Raw genomic sequence first — 20,665 nt, 5'->3', positions numbered from 1 at the left:
ATAATTAACCACCTCGAGCTTCTTAATATTAATGTATATTTATATTTTATTATCAAAATATAAAGCAAACATTTCGTTATATGGATTTTTTTCTTTTTCAGATTTTTCCCCTTTGAACCAACGAAAATGTACGGCACATGAAAAAATATTATCTATGCATAAAATACTTTAAAAATAAATTTATTTCGTGTTGTGTCAAATGACCCCCTGGAGTGGGGAAAGAGAGGGGATTACAACTCTCGATTTTTCCCCTTGTCCCCATGATTTTTGTACGGCGTTGCGGAATAATGGATTAAAAGCAGTATAGGCATAGTATGACACAGATGCCGTACATGGTCAAATGACCAAATTTACCCTCGGTAACTCTCGGAAATTAAATAAAAATTCCGACTTTGTGGACCACCATTTTTGTACGGCACTGAGCGGTTTCTTATTATTTTTAATGGATCTAACGATGGTTAAGAATGCCGTACAAAAATATATGACCAAAATTTACCGAGTCTACCTGTACTTTTCAATTCTCATCTGCACTCAGTTGGACCAGCTTACAAGTGACGGCATAGTGATGAATCTTATTATTTTATGCTCTTCTATCCTTCTAGATATGTCCCCTGGTGGTTCATTTGACCCATATTTTTTTCCTATGCGGGCTTGTAGTCTATAACTTGTAATAACATGGTCTATTTCAGTTAATTATAAAATGTACCTAACAGTTAGAATTAATGAAATGAAAATGATCAAAGCACATGGTATTCAACCATGTGCTTTGCTGAAAATATCAAACTACCCTCAATTAAATATCTTTTTATTCCAATTAAAAAATGTTCTCTTAACGATAATCCAATATGAACTGGCAGGAAACTTAGTTACCCTGCCATTCTTAAGTGAAAGCTATTATGCATGTTGTGGAAGTTATCAATATGCAAAATATACATTTTCTTGACTAATAGTTTAAATTCAAATATGTTGTGAATGTACCTACTAATTTTATGTATGTTGTACATTTAAAAGTTTAAAGCCTAATGATTCGTTTGACTGTTTGACTCATTCATTTAGGTATATCCAGCTTAATCAGATTATTCATAATAATTTAAAATAAATACTGTAATAATATTAAAATCACAGGTTTTAAATTGAAGACCTTTGTATTGAAGTGGATAACAAGGGCAAAACTCAAATATGCTCTTGAAGTAAGTCAAGGCTTTTTACAAATTTTAAAATTTATTAGGGGTATTTAAAAAAAAAGTTAAAAATAAGCCATTTCGTTGTGTCCATTTTATATTGTATGTACCCAAATTATTTTTCAGTCCTCCAATTGAAATATGTAACGGTTTTATTAATACCCTCAAAAGCATAACGATTATAACATGATTCTTCAAAACGCGGATTTTAATAGAATGAATCAATAAGGACTAGTTACCATACGTTAATATCGATAGTTCGTTAACGTAATGGCGTGATGCTACACATAAATATAAAAACAAGTACTTAAATGTGTAATACATCGCACAATTACCACACAATACACAGTAAATCGCGCAGACGTGTTGCTTATCAATTTCACTTTACGTCACGTTTTCAGACATCACACGCAAATATAACTGAGTATTTGGCAAGAAGGCGCTTTGCAACAACAATGCATATGCAACACATATAGCAATTCATAACAAATTACATAAAAATAAAAAATCCTTACAAAGCTAACTCGTGGTTTCCGTTCACAATATGGCGACAAATGAAAAACAAAGACAATTCAAATACAATATTTCTCACCTGCGTTAACTCTTGACTTGTCTGCTTAAAGTTCTTCTTATTTAAATTAACAACGAGATTATTGATTTGTAATAAGCTAAACGTTAAAGGGTCCAGGTTCATAGTTCCATTAATGCGAAACCGAAAGCTTCAAACACGTTTGAAGCTTTCTCGATTTTCGACGGATTACTACGGTGAATTTAGGTTCTTTTACAGTTTTTAGGCGAACTAAAGACAATCCTAAGGTCAACATCACCAATACTGTTGTTCACTTCAAAATTAACATAATTTTAACACCCCACTGCAACAAAATCCAACTTCAAGAGGAACCGCACACGATGACGAGGGCATTCGCTTCGCTCGAACGTGATTCGTCCTCGATTCCTTTTGTCCCCTTTCCCCTTGCTAGGCTGGGGCAATTTCCAGTAGTGCCAACATACTATATGTTACCATGTATCTTTAAATTAATACAGATTATTAATTATTATTATAAATACATTAGTAATTCTCACGTAATTCTAAAATAAATAAAATATTATAATATAATTAAATACTTAACAAAGGCACAGCTTAAATAAGATTGAAATACATAGTCTTCATGTAATATTATTATTATATAAAGCTGTGTAAATTTATTTTCTTAAAATAATATATTAATTCTTTTATTTTTTCCAAGGCTTATGATTAATACTTAGTAATAATTAAACCACAGAATTAAACTCATTATTTAATATATATTTAACTAGATTTCTTTTATAAGAACCTTTGAATAGCTGCCAGTCTGGTAAGTTTTTATACAAGCTTGCAAGAAAAAAGAGTGTTATGTGGTGATAATTTAGTTCTAAAAAAATATAACATGTAACTTTATAAGTTTTAAAACATCTTTCATAGTCCATTGAGACGAAATACGGTTCGTAGCCACCACTAGCCACTTGAAAAGATACAGTGCTACTTAAGGGGGATCGCACATCGGCAATTTTTCTATCAGAAAATTTCTGATGCCCGCCGGACGCACTCTTTTAATACATTTTGTTAGGGACTCCATATACAATCAGAATTTTGACGTTTCTGATGTCCACTTCTGATGGGTGCCGATGCAAAGGATCGGACGTCAGAATTTTTCTGATCAGAAATTCGGAAGGTAGCTTTTCCATACATTTTGTATATATACCAAACCTTCTTGGTATATATGTATACCAAGAAGGTTTTGTATATTTGCACATCTATCACAAATTTCCATCAGATATTGAACGGTTGCCGTGGAGGATGCACGCGTTTATTTTGCACGGTAAGACAAGATGACAGAAATGGAAAATTTGATTACGTAAATTGAAAATTTTTATTTTATTATCGAAAATACATAATTGTCATTGTAAATTTATGATAAAAAAATATATTATAGGAAAAATAAAATAAATTACATTTTAGTGACATTACTTTACCCTATTTTTTTGCATAAGCATCGTCAGCGAGAGGGAATGATAAGCGCCGCCATTTAAGATTCGTTTCTATAATGAAACGCATTGTATTTGTATTATATACATGTTTCATGTGAAATTGGCTGTCATGCAATCTTCTGCAACTGAGTGGATAAACCCAATATACATGTATGTTTTATTTTATTTTTATTAATAATTAAATAGAACAATGATGCTACTAAAAGTAACTGATCGTCATTTTGTTACTTTTTGTAAACCCAAGACTATACCTAGGTACTATGCTGCCAGCCACAGAACAGTAAGAACATTTTGGTTTGGTATGTTTGAATTGGTTTGAATCTTGTCAAAGAAGTTACACTTACATGCGTTCGCCACACACGGTATTTTTTTATGATGTAGGCAATATTTATAAAATCTAATAAAACTAAGGATTTAACCTATATAAATCAAAATATCATAATATTGTGTTATGGAAATAAGAGAAATATTAATAATCTGTAACACGATGACCATAGTCTATAACTCAGAGCAATCTGAGGTCTATAATCTGTAACAATAAGTAATAGGCACAGGCTCAGGGCACAGGTCTGTGGATTACTTGCTCTGTGGTCTGTGGCACAGGTACTTAATAGGTGTAGATCCGTTATGTTGGTATTAATATATATTGGATTTGCGAGACGTCAATCGTCATTCGAAACATAGGTTAGTTTTTAATTATTTTTTTTGTATTTTTCATCCATATTCTCATCTAAAAACTTATCTAAAATAACTAAGATTCCATTTTATTTCAATATCATCAAATTGTAAATATTGTAGCTGCATTATCATAATTCGTAATTTAATAATATTTTTAACAGTAATTTGCCTTATTTCGGTTTTTATTTGGTATTTTGTGCAAAAGTATTAAAATATACTACGATTAGTTTCCATAAATATCATTAAAACGATAGTAATATGCTAAGTAAGCAAGTAGTACGAATTACTAAAATACATAAAACATTACATAACATTTACTAATGGAATTGTTTACATAGCTAAATGCGATTTTTACACGAGTTCCGATGAAAATTAATCCTAATTCTATTCTAGTCCTTATTCCGTCAAATAGAAACTTCTAATTGTCTTATTTTATTAATCACAAAAAAAAAACCAAAGCTACTCAAATTTATCCAAACATTATAGTCAAAGTAAAGTTAAAATTTGCGTTGCTATGATATTGCTGCATTAGTTCAATAGTTATTAACTAATACATGCACCATATAGGCAGTAATAAACAGATATCATTATTTCATAACTATTTCTTATTATTGTAAGTCACTTTTTAAGGTAGAGAATAATATAAACTAATAGTTAAACTACTAAACAGAAAATTGTTCATATTCCAATAAGAACAAGAATGGCTGATTAAATTTTATGTTAATGGTTTGTAGGTATATGGCGTTTTTACAGTTCCTACGCAGGAACTTAGTCAGCATCACATTTCCTACGCTAGCTGCTACGTTCATCTGGCTTGATTGGAGCCACACTAGAAAGTGGAAAGCACTGAAGAAGGAGTAAAATGGCTATTTTTGGTATTACAACTCGCTATGTTTGGTTCGCTGTCCCCATGACTGGATTCTTTATTGGCAAATACTTGGATGATCAGGAAACATTGAGAATGACAAATTTTAGAGATAAATCTGCTCTTTATGGAGGTAGAGTGAAGGAAGGTGATGCGCCATCCTGGCCCTAAATCTATTTAAAATTTGTGATGTAATATTTCTGTTAAATAAATGTAGTACACGGTAGATTTTGTTTATTTTTCATCAAGTTACTAATTGATCACACCTGAAACGATCCTTAAAATATATGAACTTTATGTACTTTAGATTCACATGTTCCACTTTTATTTAATTTCTGTTAGGTATAGGAATCAGTTTTAAATTTTTATTTCATTTAAAAAAATTTAAACTTTATTATGCAGTTCCAATAACAACTAACAATACAAAGTATAAATTGTATTTGAACTTTATATAATTAAAAACAAAGAAATAATGTTCTGATTAGAAATATTAATTGTTAAAGTGGAGAGTGAACTATCTGTGTTTGATCTACCATATAAAAATAAGTCGGGTTTTTCTTCCTGACGCTATAACTCCAGAACACACCAACAGATTTCCACGGTTTTGCAATTTTTGGAGAGGTCTCAGGCTCCGGGGGGGTTATTAGCAAAGAAAAGGTGTCTCTGGTGGCGAAACGGAGTTCGCCCGGTTTGTTGTTAAAGGTATAAAGCATACTAACTACCTATAACTATCACAAAAACAAATTGTCATTTAAAAATCATTTGTAAAACATGCACAATATTATTTACGGGTGGTTAAGTGGTGATTTATGATCAATGATATTTTATTAATAAAATATTAGTAGTGCTACAGCACTTGTTTCATATTTATTAAAAGTTAATTATGTACTTACCTACTTATCAAGTAAAAATGTGTTACTTTTTAAACAGATGGAAATAAGATTCACAACATTGCCCTGGAGTTTAGTGTAATTCTCCAAAATTTTGTCGAGGTTATTGATTATGTAGATTTTATTTTACAAAGAGCATTTTATTTAATTATCTGTAATTAATAATTATGAAGTTGGTTAGAATTGTTTTTTTGTAGCTTCTAATGTAATTTTCTAGGTTATATTGTGTGAACCATCAGGAAAAATGTACCTAGATGTTCTCAATTCTATTGTGGTTCAAGTTCACCTACTGGCCTAACAGAATAGAAATGTGCTGGTACTAAAAACGTAGTGAGCAGGTACTAGTAAACTTTAAAATTGTAATTAGTTGTTTCTAATTTGTATGTATTCATATTATATAGTAGTAATTTAATGTAAGTATAAAATGAAAGTCGCACAAGTATTCATGGGTTTTTAAAGTTAGAATATCTACTTCATGAAGAGTAAATTTTTTTTATAATTTTTGTTGTGTGTTCATAAATAAGTAACTAGAACAAAAACATCTATCATGATGTGGAAACAGGGTAGTCTTCTAGGAAAATAAGTATTCTGTATTTCTATTATACCTACTGCGTAATGACTAGTGTTTTGCCCATCAATGATATGAATGAAATAACAATAAAATGTTTATTTTTATTATGAGCCATCTTGATAAGCGCCATCTAGTAAACCTATGCTATACTTATACTATACTTGTCATGTCCACGCCCTATTAGTTTTTTAAAATCTCACTAGGTGGCGTTTGAGGTGGTGTTTATTCTATTCAAATTCAGCTTGGGACTTTTAGTTCAGGGTGTTCAGGATACATCGCCCATTTTTGCAAGTGACTACTATCAAGCTAATTTTCCGTTTGTAGCTTTATTTTGATGAGACGCCCAATAATTTCGTGTACGAAAGTCTCGATTGTGGTAGCTAACAGAGATAACAAGGATACAAATTTTTGATTTGATGGTTCTCAAATATTTATTACTAACTGAATTTTTTTTGTTCAATCTCAAGATAATTACATAAATTATTCGAAAAAATATTTGTCCTACAAAATCTATGGTTGGTTCAAAGAGTCCCCCTTTCCAAAGTGTATCGATAACGAGGTCATCATAAATGATTACTAACAAGCTGATTTTTTGTTTTCACTTAGTTAATGTTTATATAATTCAACAGACATATTATTGTCCTACAAATTGCGTAATAAATATTTGAGAACCATCAAATCAAAATTTTTTATCCTTGTTATCTCTGTTAGCTACCACAATCGAGAGTTTCGTACACGAAATTATTCGGTGTCTCATCAAAATAAAGCTACAAACGGAAAATCAGCTTGATAGTAGTCACTTGCAAAAATGGGCGATGTATCCTGAACTATTTTATTTAGATAGCTGCCCCTCGCAGTGAGTTTTCCTTTTAATCCTAATCTTCCTGTGGTAATATCGGTAAAAAAATAGCAAAGTTACTCCTGCATGATACATCTGTGTGAAAAATCTGTGTTCTTGAGATTAGCCGGAAAACCAGACATAACTCTCATCATATCAGCTCTAAAGACTAAAAAAGCAATGAAACGAATCTAATATATAAAAATCAATGCCACTTTTCGTTGTAATTCCATAACTCGAGAACGGCTGAACCGATTTCGATAATTCTTTTTTTATTATATTCCTTGAAGTACGAGGATGGTTCTTATGTAGAGAAAACGTTAATATGTACCACGGGCGAAGCCGGGGCGGACCGCTAGTAAAATATAAATAGTAGGTGTTTATTATTTATTCAATATAGACACATAGGTACACGTTAGAACGTTCTCTTGGCCATTGAATACCATAGAATAGCGTAGGGTGCCCACCAGCCAACTCCAAAGAAAACACAGAATACAAGGGTACACACGTATCTGAAAAAAAAAATGTTATCAGCTTCAGCGCACAAAACAAAATGAGTACAATATTTCGGTAGAAGTAAGTAGATTCAATTCCTATTAATAAAAGATTCAATGCAAAAAATGTAAAGTCGTCCCTTTAAAGTCGGCGCAAACGGGACACCGACCACAGTGTCTGCAGGTGGCCAGCGACAGCTACTTGACACATTTTTTTTCAATTATTTGTCGCGGCCACGGCCACTTCTGTGAAAAAATATACGAAAAGGTGTGTCAAGTGGCTGTCGCTGATCACCAGTGGCTGTGGTCGTTGGCCCGTTTGCGAGGAACACAGACGATAACGCAGTATGACATGCGTTACGTGGTGGCGTGGTGTGATACATGAATGCTCGTTTAGATTGATGATTAAAATTAATAAGTGCAAACTATGTGCTGGGAGCTAGCTGTTCTATGACAATCAAAGATGGACGCGAACTGTATAAAAATTGATGATTAGGTTTTTTGGCCATTCATCCAGTACTGCTTGCATTAATGCAAGAATGAGGTGGGTTTAGGTAGGTACGTGAATTATCATGCTGCATGACCGTCTACAAATATCAAATCATCTTTTTAATACAGTTCGCGTTCAGCCTGAGTTTAATAAAATGTTCTAAGCTTTGGCATGCAATCTATCAAAACGATCATGCTGCAGTCTAAATTTCAGGATAGAAAAGACAAAGCTTCACCAATCAGATGCCAGCACGTAGTCTGCATAAAAACAAATAAATACTTAGTTATTTAATAATTTTTCTCTTACAATAAAATTTTTGGTTGATTATATTTTACCTGTTAGTGACGTTAAAAGGTAAGTTATCGAACGGTTTAGTAAATTCATCATGATGCATTCTCTGTATAGGCTTTGCTGTAGGTATCTTGCGAAGGATGCTGCGACCACGACATGCTCCTGTTATGAGAGAACGAACCCCAAACATGTTTTCTTCGTATTTATAACAATAATAAAGCTTGATACAGGCACACAAGTCTGCACTTTTTTGACAATTGCCTGATTGTCATACATTTAATTATTTTAAACGATAAAATGTTTCAAATATCTATATTTTATATTGGCCAGTGCTTCGGAACTATAGAACAGTAGTTCGGAACCTTTTCGGAACATTCTTTGGGAGGAAATTCCTTTAAATTAATATAATGATAAATTAAAGATAAGTCAGTTCCGTCCAAACTGTGACAGCGAGCAGACGTGTTTTTGTTTCTTGTAAATTTAATCGTGTGCGCGACTTTAACTCTTAAAAATAGTGACGAAGTGACCAATCTTGCGTCCATCGCTCTACGGCGCCGCTACGACGAAGTCTTTCTCCGCCGCACTCCGTCACCTCTGCGAGAAAAAGACAGTAGCCATAATTATTGCTGTCCCGTACTACGAAGATCACGTCACGAGCCTTGCTGATTGAAGGTCATTTACGCTGTACTCACTGCATAAACGACTCAACGCGCGTAAGTGTTAAGATCTAGTATACCTTGGCACTGGTATCATGCCTCGCGTTCAACGCTCACCTCCGTCTACCTCCAGCAATATTACTCAAACAATGTCTGAATCGGACATTCCGCAACTGATATCAAGCAGTCCTAGTGCCAATGTAAATACAACAATGCGCCAAAAACGTCCTCGTCCCTGCTCTTCCCCGGACTCGGATACCAAGGATACTTCTATCGACATACACCAAATATTGAAAGCATGGAAAAATGAACAAGAATCGTTTCTTAAGAAATTCTGTGATGACCAAACCTCAGCTTTAAATAAACTATCTTCCGAAATGGCTGAAATAAAACTACAAAACATTGCTATACAAAAATCTAATCTTGAAATCGAAAAAACTATCACCTTTATTAATAAACAGTATGATGACATGCTTAAACAAATTGAAACTTTACAAAAAGAGAAACAAATATACAGAGAAAGTATTAAGTGCCTCGAAACAAAATTACAGGATATCCAGCGCTCAACTAGGGCTTCTACAATCGAAATACGCAACATTCCACCAGAGGACAAAGAATCCACATCACAACTGTCAAGCATAGTTAAAAAAGTTTGTTCCGCAGTCGACGTGACGCTGGTTGAAACAAATATCCGGGATGTATATCGATTACCAGGTAAAACAGGAACCATTAGACCCATCGTCGCCGAGCTTAGTAACGTGCAATTAAAAAATCAAATTGTTACCTCCCTAAGAACCTTCAATAAAAAACATGCGAAAGATCATCGCCTTACTACTCATAGTATCGGCTTGCCGGGAGAAGATCGCCCCATATATGTATCGGAACACCTTTACGCTAGCTCGAGAAAGCTGTTTCTTGCTGCCAAGGAATTTGCAAAACATAATAATTACAATTTCTGTTGGACCACAAATGGAAATATATTTCTAAGAAAAATGCCAGGCGCCAAACAAATCCTCGTTAAGACAGAACAAACATTGCGTGAGTTACAATTACTAAACAATACTAATCAATGACTATATCCCAAATTTTTTGAAGCATTTGTAGTATATAATGTCGTATACATAACCTGTGTATTCAGCATAACCTTTGTAAATCGATCATATTTCATTATAATAGTTATAATTAATGTAATTAAAAATATCTATATAGAAAGGATTACACACATATACAATTTAAAAACACATTTTTATTTCCCATTTATAACTTCAGCATACTTGCACTCACTACTTAACACACATACAAACAAAAAAACACATAATGTTAAACTATACCACCCTCTTCACTCTATACCTTGTTTAAAATTTAATAACATTTATCGGTTCTCTCGCACTAATTTAACACATAAGACTTGCACTTCAATAAACACATTCTCTCTCCTTATCTCCATACATAACTCATCGCGTGTATATTTAAGTAAAAATTGCTTAGCTTTCCAAAACAAAATCACTTCCTACAGTCAATTATTATTAAGTCTATTACCTATACTCAATGGCTCCTGTAAATGATATAAACGATGAGTTGGACAATTTCATTGTCTGCTCTTCATATACATGCTTTCCAGAACAATGTTCAAAATATATAAATCTTACTGAAAGCTCGTTTAACATAATGCACATTAATATTAGAAGCATTACCAAAAATTTCAACGATTTACTTTGCCTACTCGTAGCGATGAAAATCAACTTAGATGTAATCATTTTAACAGAATGTTGGCTGCAAAAGTCTTCTATTATTCCTCAAATAAAGGGATATACCTCAGTCCACACATCAAAAGTCATAAATAAAAATGATGGAGTAGTCCTTTATATCAAAAACTCTTTAAGTTTTAATGTTCATGAACCGAATCTCACTGATGCAAGTGGCCTAGTATGCAATATATACAATAAAATTATATTAGTTGCTATATATAGATCCCCATGCCATAAAAACATAGACAATTTTTTAGACAGCTTAGATTGCATTTTAATAAATTATAAACAATTTAGTAATATTTCAATAATTGGTGATTTGAACATTAATATAACTCCAAATAACTGTGATCATCGATCAAATCATTACTTAAACTTTATGGCCTCGCATGGGCTTCTTCCAGCTCACCACCTCGCAACTCGGTTAGATAATTGTCTAGATCATATATTTATAAAGTCAACCTATGTTCCCACATCTCTTATACTAAAAACATCTATAACTGATCATTCGGCTTTACTATTGAACTTAGAAATAAAATTGACTAATAAAATCACTCACTTTAATCGTCCCCACTTAAATTTTACAGAAACCGTTCATGATATTCAACAATGCGATTTATCGAGTGTTCTCAGTTGTACGGATGCTAACACAGCCATGAATAGACTACTCCACCTACTTTCGCCTATTTTGACTAAGAATACTATACTTAGACCTATTCCCTCTAAGCTTAGACTCAAAAAACCGTGGATGACAATTGGCCTTCTCAGATGTATACGCAATAGAGACAGGATGCATTATAAATCAAATAAAAACCCTAAAAATACTACTTTAAAATTAACATACTTACGTTACCGTAACTTCTGCAACAACCTACTCAAAAAAGTAAGACGGGAGTTCGAAGAAAAATTATTCGTCGAGGCCGGTAAGGACACTAAAAAAATGTGGGGAGCTGTCCGTAACGTGTTAGATCAGGATTCATGTACCTCATCATGCACTGAACTTCTCAACATGCATAGTAACCCCCTGGTATCAGTTAATACTATAAATAGCTTCTTCGCCAGCGTAGGAAAAAATATGGCAAATAAAATAGATGCAACAAGTCAACGCAAATTTACAAACTTAAGTTTAAATTGCTCAATGCCTAATTCGATCGTTTTCTTGGAGACCGATGAAAATACAGTTGATGGTATAGTAAGTAACCTCCGCATTGATAGTGCCCCTGGGTGGGATGGCATTACCCCCAAATTACTTAACGCTACTAGACCTAAACTAGTACCTCCCATCACACACATCTGTAATCTTGCTTTAACTACGGGTATTTTTCCTACAGCTCTCAAAAAGGCCATCGTACATCCGGTTTTCAAGGCTGGGGATAGAGATAGTATTAATAATTACAGACCAATTTCAGTACTGCCTGCTATCTCCAAAATTTTAGAAAGAATAATATACAAGAACATGAATAGCTACCTTGAGAAATATAAAATCATCGCTGACAATCAGTTTGGTTTCCGAAAGGGCATGTCAACAGAAAATGCAGTCGCTGCACTTCTAGAATTTTTAGTTAAAAATATCGACAACAAACTTAAGTGTATTGGCATATTCCTCGACTTGTCCAAAGCTTTTGATACTATCTCTATCCCTATCCTACTAAAAAAGCTCGAGCGAATTGGTATCCGGGGAACAGCTTACAAACTACTAGAAGATTTCCTCTCGAATAGAACTCAATCCGTTAAGATTGGTAGTCATATCAGCACTGAAGAATGTTTGGAATTTGGCTTACCCCAAGGGAGTTTACTATCTCCGCTCCTTTTTCAAATATATGTTAACGATCTTTGCCAACTTGCTTATCCTTCTACACGTATCATAGCATATGCGGATGATACTGTACTTTTAGTGAGTGGCCGTGACTGGGATGAGGCAAAGAAAGGAGCGGAAGGTGCTTTAAGTGTTGTTCAAAATTGGCTTTCTTCAAACTTCCTGACCTTAAATATTAAAAAATCTAAATTTATTACCTTTGCCAGTAAAATATCTGCTATTCCACCTGAACCTTCTTTCAAAATTATAGCCCACTCGTGCGAAAGAGTAAATACCTGCAATTGTATATCCATAGATAGAGCCGTCTCGGTAAAATATCTCGGAGTCTGGTTAGACTCTTGCCTCTCCTGGAAACAGCACCTTGAAGCCATCTCTTCGCGAATACGTAAGTTAATATTCGTTTTTAAAAAATTACGGATCCCTGCCAATAAAGGTGTTCTTAAAATAGTGTACACCGCATTATGCGAATCAATTATTGGTTACTGCATCACTGTCTGGGGAGGTGCTCCGAAAAACAATATTGTACAAGCTGAACGAGCTCAAAGAGCAGTGATTAAATCTCTTCTCAACAAACCCTTCAGATACCCAACGAAACAAGTATACACTGACTTTAAGGTACTTACAGTGCGCAAAATGTATATACTCCGGGCAATGTTGAAGAAGCATAAAAGCCTTCCCGCAACTAAAAGTAAATTCCCAGATAAGAGGCGACCCCCGCCGATATGCCCAGTCTTATATACAAATACTAAGCTTGCAAAAAGACATTACGAATTCCTAAGTTCTCATCTATATAATAAATTAAATAAGACACTTAATATACACAACATGAACACATTACAATGTAAGTCCAACCTAACTAATTACCTTCTAGATCTTAATTATGATGAATGTGAACACTTGTTAGATCACTATATTATTTAATCCAAACTACAAAATAGAAAACACACACACACGAACACTCCCTCACACACACACACACACACACACACACACACACACACACACACTCAATACGTATATCCTTTCTTTTAAATTCTTTTAGATTTTTAGTTCAATTTCTCTTTTTTTTTTTTTTCCTAAAGAGTATATTTTTTAAATTCACCAAATCTTTGGCTAAAGTGATACTTGCATAATATAGAATTGTTACAATAATCAGGTATATCATTTGTATCAACGGACGGATAAATGTCTCCTGTAACACAGGACATTCCCTAGTATAGGAGACATTGTTTAAATAGCGCAATTAACCTACGGTTTATGTTTTAATTATATGTAAGTTATCCCAAAATCTAATTGCATATGTACACATGTATTTCTGTTTTCAAATAAAGAATTTATTATTATTATTATTATAATGCTTTGATGCTTTTAAGAAAAAGGAAGATTAACAATAACTTTTTAAATATTACACCATCGACGTTATCTATGCCTGAGGTTTTAAGCGTGTCCCAGACAGACGCGGCCTGCGGTGGCGGTGGCGGTGGCGGTCAGTTGGATTACTTGAAAGTTCTAGGAGCGACATAGACAGACGCGGCCTGGACGCGGTCACAGCGCGGCTTACCGCGGCCGCAAGCCCCGCCCTCTCCGCCACCGCTTCTGTGTGAATGAGCGCGCGGACATGAGGCGGTCATTACGCGATCAGTTGTAAATTTTTGCAACAGGCCGCGTGTACCGCGTGAAATTATGCCTATAAACACTGAGTTGTTTATTCAAACAGTTCAAAATTACCCAGTTTTGTATGATACATCACATAAAGACTTACTACTCTTACGTACTCTTAAGAAATAGCTCTGTATAATTGGCGCATGCTGTGTTAACCTCTAATTATTTGTTACTTTATCGCAAGAACTATATGTTATATAATAATTATATTAAAGAATCATTGTAAACAAATGTTGGTTGACCAAATAAATAAATATCTAAATAAATACTAAAAAAACAACAGAATTAAAAACAAAATATGGGCAATAAAACTTCGTACGATTGGCCATTACTAACGTCCACTTGCAGGTGAGACTCGAGAGCTAATGTGCCGCTGTAGGTTAGAATGACCGCCACCGCGGCCGCGGCAGTATATTGTTATCACGGTCAAGCAAGAAGGCAACAGCAGATCGCCACCGCAGGCCGCGTCTGTCTGGGACAGGCTTTAGGTTGAGGCACAGAACGGTTGAGGATTTCTTCTACATAGGTAACCAAAATAAAAAAGGCCTTAGGATAGATGGCAGTAATAGCAAAATATGTTCATGCCGTTCATACTTTGATTATACTTATAAATGATAGAGGGCGCTAGGTGTTATTTCAAAAGTCTATTCTGGTTTACATTGCGGGTAATAAATAATAAAATAATAAAATCACAATGCAATATAAACATATACAATCTATTTTCCATAAAGATTCTACTTTTATACTTACACTAGCGGTTCGCCCCGGCTTCGCCCGTGGTACATGTTTACGTTTTCTCTCCATAAGAACCATCCTCCTACTTCAAGGAATATTATAAAAAAAGAATTAACGAAATCGGTTCAGCCGTTCTCGAGTTATGCGCTTACCAACACATTTTTGGGATTCATTTTTATTTTATAGTGACGTATAGATAGGTGTTTATTCAAAGTAACTTTTATATCGTAATCTGTTCATATTGATTTTGAGAGGTGTCTGTAGCATTATTTATTTATGTAATTATTATAGCCTCTTTTTTGTGGTTGCGAATCATAAAATGATTAAATGTTTCATTTTTGCACAGTATGAGCTTTTGTTTTTAAACGGCTACGTAGCCTACAGCTACGTCGCGTAGGCACTACGTAGCCTTCGAGGTGATAAAAGTACAAAATTAGAGTATTGAAGTGAAATCCAGTATCAATAATTCTAATTTGTTTTAGGGCTAATTTTTCAATCCTTGGTTAAAACTTATTCGTCGAATAACGTATTAAACTACCATTTCAAATTGTGTTCTATTTGTCCGTTTATGACAGTTTACAGGTGACATTTTAAAATGTTCGTGTAATACTTTATTGGATGGATAAATATATATTAACCAAGGATTGAAAATTCGGCCCTTAAAGTATTGTTGTGAATACTGTAACGTTATAATGAAGCATGAATGTTTTGGAGCTTATGTTTGTCAATGACCTGAAATATGTTGTTTTTTTCTATGATATTCTACTTAGGTACCTAGTTTCTATTTATTTTAAATAGTGGATTTTATTTAATTTATTCCAATAATGACTTCGCCGACTGAATGAAAATTCGCTGCTTTAAGTTAGGTAGGTTAGGTAGGGGATGCAATAAATTAACAATATATTTTTCCTTTCTCTTTATTCATTTTGCAAGTACAATAACATCTATACAATGACACTACGACTAAATGTTTATTAGACACATGCATTTAAATAAAACTCTTTATAAATTAAAATATTAAATAATTAAATATCTCTACACATTATTGACTGGAATACTGTTATATCATCACAATAAGGGTAACTATTATTATAATTAAACTAACTTTGGAATGATATGAACGTAAATTATTACCGTTGGTTTGTTACCTATTGCCGAAATTAGCTAAAAACTCGTAGTTAACTTATAAATTAAATATTTAATTACATTTATTTTAGTTACTTATAACATTCTATTATTTATTATTTATTGGAAATATAGTAAGGGTTTATGCTGCAATAGACCCGGATAGCGCTTTGAGTGATTGAAAATATCGCTCGTCGTCAAATGTAGATAGTGCGCGATCCGACGGCGAGCGTGTTTCCAGCACCTTCGAGATGTCAGAGCCCGAATGCCATCCATGACCCGCCACGAGCACCCTAAAACCTAGCATGCGCAAATGACGCCTGCATCGTTCCTTGTCAATCGTAGCTGGCTGGATCATGTTAGACAGTTATTCGAGCATGCTAGGCCCGTTATTATGTTAATACAATAGTCTATAGGTATATATAATACACAATTTTAGGTACATAAAATGATACAACTATTTATCGAATCTAATACGATTGCACTTTAAAATCATACCTAATTTATATACAATGGACATTTCTCGTCCGTATGCATGTGTAACATTTTTATATTTCAGTTTTCCCTCTTACAAGAAGCTTTTTGTTATTGTAAAATAATATTAAATTAAACAAAGCAAATACAGCTTGACTGTTATGTTTAATAAGAGTTTAATAATATGAATTTGTCATGCACCTTTATTTTACATTACGTTGATTATAGGGCACATAAAAATGAATTATTACAATAGCCTACATAAATAAAGTTGTACTTAATTAAGAGTATTTAGTATTTACAAAAATTTTAATAAAAAGACTAGTCTTGGGATTAGCGTCTAAGAAGTTTAAAAAACTATAATTTTTATTACAAATAAATATAATTAGGACATTTTTTATATGAAATAAATAAAAGTTATAAACCAAATTTATTATCGTAGATACAATAAATATATCACAATGAAATAAAGATCTGTGAGTAAAGGGAACTGCATTTTATATACAGACGACGCAAACTCTTAAATTGAATTATTCCACGTGGGATATTTGAAAAAAATACTACAACTAATAGGACTGATACAAACTTTGGCATCAGAAAGGGAAAAAAATGAGTTTCACTCTACGTCTTTACATAATCAAATGCGTGACAAAGTATGCGTGTTTGACAATGACGTGAACAGTTTTATTGCGCCCGTCGGCACCCGTTACGTCGATTTTTGCGCCCACCGATATTTTATAGGCCCTCTTTACAATGGCCAGTGTTGGCCCAACAATTATTGATGTCGATGTTTGCCGCCATTACGGCGATTATGGTTAAACATCTACTGGGCCCTCTTCACAATGGGTAGCGTTGGCCCAACAAATGATCGTCTATGTTTGCCGCCGCTACGGCGATTATGAATAAACACTTATAATGACGGCCGATCAAAGGTATTTAGGCCCTCTAGACCATCGTGATTGCCCAACGCTGCACATTGTGAAGAAGGTGTGAAACTTCAATTTCAGCAGAAACAATGCATCCGTCTAAAATACATTTTCAGTTTATTTTTCAATGTAACTGCAGCCGTCACGAAACTTTCAGAACGCTTCATCTATTTTCAATGTATTTTGATAATCTAGTTATTTTCAATAAAATATATCTACAAGAGGTAAGAATATATTTCAATAAACAAAAAAAAAAAACGAAAATTTTAAAATAATAAACTCAGGGTAAAATGTCTGATAGAAATTCTTGCATTTCTATCTTAGTCCGCATATTCAAAGTTAAAATATTATTAAAAAATCCACAAATTTAAACTAATCTATTTATTTTCTTTATTTTTTGCACCTTTCTCCCAAAATATTTTCGTTTTTTTGCATATAAAAGTCATATTTTTTAAATCACAAATACAAATTACAAACTTACCTTCCATCATCGGCGATTGAAATTATCAACCCAGTTAGAAATAAAAACGTTATATATCTTGAAGCCCAAAACTTAATGGTTGTGATTTGTAATTTAATATTGAAATATAAGAAAATATCATATTTGTTAGATAACCATCGATTCTAAGTTTTTGTTTCGTAGCTCTGGGCGTAGAAGCAAGTCGCGTAGCACGGTGTAGCTTCTATCAATAGTCTGCTATGTGACTTGCTCCTTTGTCTATTGTCGTTACCGAATCAAAAGGACATTCAATCATTTTAACGCATAACTACAAGACTATTATTGTGTAAAATAACACAATACGAACGAAATCATTACATAGACTGATTTCGTTCGTATTGTGTTATTTTACAGACATAAGACGGTACAGTTTATTGCTATGAAAATATGAGAATTATTGAAGATAATTTCATGAATTCACGATTAAAATAGTTGCGTTCCTAATGACTCGGCTGAAGTTCATTAATCGTTACACAAGTGTTTAAAAAGCTGGTCATGCGTAGTGCGGGTACGATCCCAGGTGCGACGCCACGTGGGGAGGAGCCATAGAATGGGGGGAGTACAGGTTGCTCCCACCACCGCCCCAATTACTCCATGACGCTGATGGGAATATCGAAGCTGCAACAAGAAGGTTTCTAACCTAAGTTAACATGTGAAATTGGAATTGCGATTGAAATTGCATTTTGGACAACAATATCCGCTCGCTTCGGATATCACTATTTGCCTCAAACAGACTAGGCTGGGTATATTGCCTGCAGACTGCCTGCGAGCGCTATATTTGCTTATCTAAAACGCAATTAATTAACCAGCCAAATGCATGACGGTATTCATTACATGCCATTAAAATAATATACCTGAACCAAAAATGTTTCAATTTAAAATAAATAAAGTATAAAAAGCAAAAATAAACAAAGTAAAAAGATACACAATCAAATTTTTATTTCGTCAGTCGCTCATAGCAAATTCGCTTCAACGCTAGCTTGTAATGATTTTCCAAGGACTTCTGGAATGATTATCTTATTTATACATTGCAAGTTAGATTAATTCATAATCTAAAAATTTTAACATAAAAATATATAAATTGAATTTTGTGTACAATCACATCGAAAAGCTATTTGAAAAAATTGAATGAACATCCGTAATTTGTAAAAGTAGGTAGATAAATTCGGTTCGTTAAATTGTTAAATATGTACCAGTAAACCAATAAATAGCATTACCATCTTATAAAATCCGGTTTATTACATACATTCCTGCACAGAATAAGGTGTCGCAGTAAATTATCGTAGTCAAAATATTTATTCCATTAAGTCAAGTGAGTGAAGCCAAACCAGTGGCGATGACAAGCCGTTTCGAGGAGCGTGCTAATATTTGTGCTAGCGAGTGTACGGGTATTAGCACCGAATGCAGATTACACCCGACTGCGTTTGAAGGGTGCATGATATTAAACTGGCCTGTTGACAACTTTTTTAATCTGTTAGCTTAAAATAACTTTACACTGTCTTGTAAATTCCGCTTTTGGCTTGAAAATATTTGAAATTTAAAAACTTTAAAGTCTGTTTACTTTTTGTAGTTAAAAAAAGTTTTGATAAATACTACTTAAGTACTTGGTTCACGAAATATGAAAGTTAGTTAAGTTTCTTTCCTACCTCTTGACTATGACCTCATCGTCCTTATTGTCCACAGAATTCCTTAGAAAATCATTAAGTGCACACAAGGTATTAATTCGCAAGCTCACCGTACATTATAACAACATTACCTGTAGACGTGGGCATGGCCGCGTGAGGCGCCATGAAGGACGACAGCTTGGCGGAGTGGTGGTACGAGCTCATGAACAAGTCGCTCTGGTACTTGTACGCCTGGTCGGTAGCGGCGGGCTGGGTCGCAGCCGCCAGCCCTTGGAAGTCAAACTTGTACGCGTAACGCTTGCCGTGTACCTTCGTCATTATGTTCTTGTCGTAGTAATATCTGTACAGAGTTGGCTCGATTAGTTCTCCTGCCTATCATTATTGTGATAGCACTGTGGCCATAAATACAATAATCAAGAAATATAGACATACGGAAAACATTTTGTCGACACACAGGGACTATAAAATCGCACCGCACATACAGTATTATGGGTACCCATGGACATCGCAATAGCATCACCGTTACCGCAAATGTGACGTTACCTCAGAGCCCGGCTCAGCTTGTCGTAGTTCATGTTCGGTTTGGACTTGCGCTCCCCCCACCGCCGGGCCACCTCGTCGGGGTCCGTCAGTTTGAATTCACCGTTTGTCCCCTCCCAGGTGATGCAGCCTGCGTTGCTCGAATCACTCAGTAGCTCCAGAAGAAACTGCCATAACTGGATCTGACCTGAGCCTGTAACGATAGATTTTGCTAGATCCCACACATAAAAGTATAACCGAGTGAACCTCTTAGAAAAATCAAATCTACAGTTTTTACGTCTTTCTCGATTTAAATACCTAACGTTATAGGATTTTAGGTTTCTAACGATCATATAAAATGAAAAAACGATAATCATAAAATAAGAGTCATTTGTTGATGAAAGAGAAAACTCGCACCACAGACAATATAGCTAATGCCTAATGGCTTATATAATATTGAAAGATTTCACCATCAGCAACCCTATCATTACGCAGTCATAAAGCGGTAGTTACGCCGCGCCTGAGGCATTGCTCACAATACGTAATAGTTCCTT

The 20,665-nt window shown here is 34.1% G+C and overlaps 3 protein-coding genes across 7 annotated transcripts in view; 1 reads left to right on the top strand and 2 right to left on the bottom strand.

Moving 5' to 3' along the window:
* LOC123705509 (CCR4-NOT transcription complex subunit 1) overlaps positions 1 to 2,122 on the bottom strand; it is a 34,807-nt gene extending 32,685 nt beyond the window's left edge. For all 4 annotated transcript variants that reach the window (XM_045654304.1, XM_045654306.1, XM_045654305.1 and 1 more), the window contains exon 1: positions 1,774 to 2,122. In XM_045654304.1, coding sequence (XP_045510260.1) covers positions 1,774 to 1,875 — 102 coding nt within the window. In that variant the 5' untranslated portion in view covers positions 1,876 to 2,122. The remainder of the gene's footprint in view (positions 1 to 1,773) is intronic.
* A 1,627-nt stretch (positions 2,123 to 3,749) lies between these two features.
* LOC123705508 lies at positions 3,750 to 4,978 on the top strand. Its single transcript, XM_045654303.1, has 2 exons — positions 3,750 to 3,893; positions 4,622 to 4,978. Exon 2 carries the CDS (start codon positions 4,750 to 4,752, stop codon positions 4,921 to 4,923), a length of 174 nt encoding a protein of 57 aa, XP_045510259.1. The 5' UTR covers positions 3,750 to 3,893; positions 4,622 to 4,749; the 3' UTR covers positions 4,924 to 4,978.
* A 10,866-nt stretch (positions 4,979 to 15,844) lies between these two features.
* Positions 15,845 to 20,665, bottom strand: part of LOC123705506 (DNA-binding protein D-ETS-3) — a 36,659-nt gene continuing 31,838 nt past the window's right edge. For both annotated transcript variants that reach the window (XM_045654300.1, XM_045654299.1), the window contains exons 5-7: positions 20,136 to 20,325; positions 19,724 to 19,932; positions 15,845 to 18,585 (exon numbers count right to left, since the gene is read on the bottom strand). In XM_045654300.1, the coding sequence (XP_045510256.1) occupies positions 18,461 to 18,585; positions 19,724 to 19,932; positions 20,136 to 20,325 (524 nt within the window). In that variant the 3' untranslated portion in view covers positions 15,845 to 18,460. The remainder of the gene's footprint in view (positions 18,586 to 19,723; positions 19,933 to 20,135; positions 20,326 to 20,665) is intronic.

Source organism: Colias croceus, chromosome Z, assembly GCF_905220415.1.
Source record: "Colias croceus chromosome Z, ilColCroc2.1".
In the NCBI taxonomy this organism is placed as follows: Eukaryota; Metazoa; Arthropoda; class Insecta; order Lepidoptera; family Pieridae; genus Colias; species Colias croceus.
Note: the sequence above shows the minus strand (reverse complement) of the source record. Positions and strands in the feature narration are given on the sequence as shown.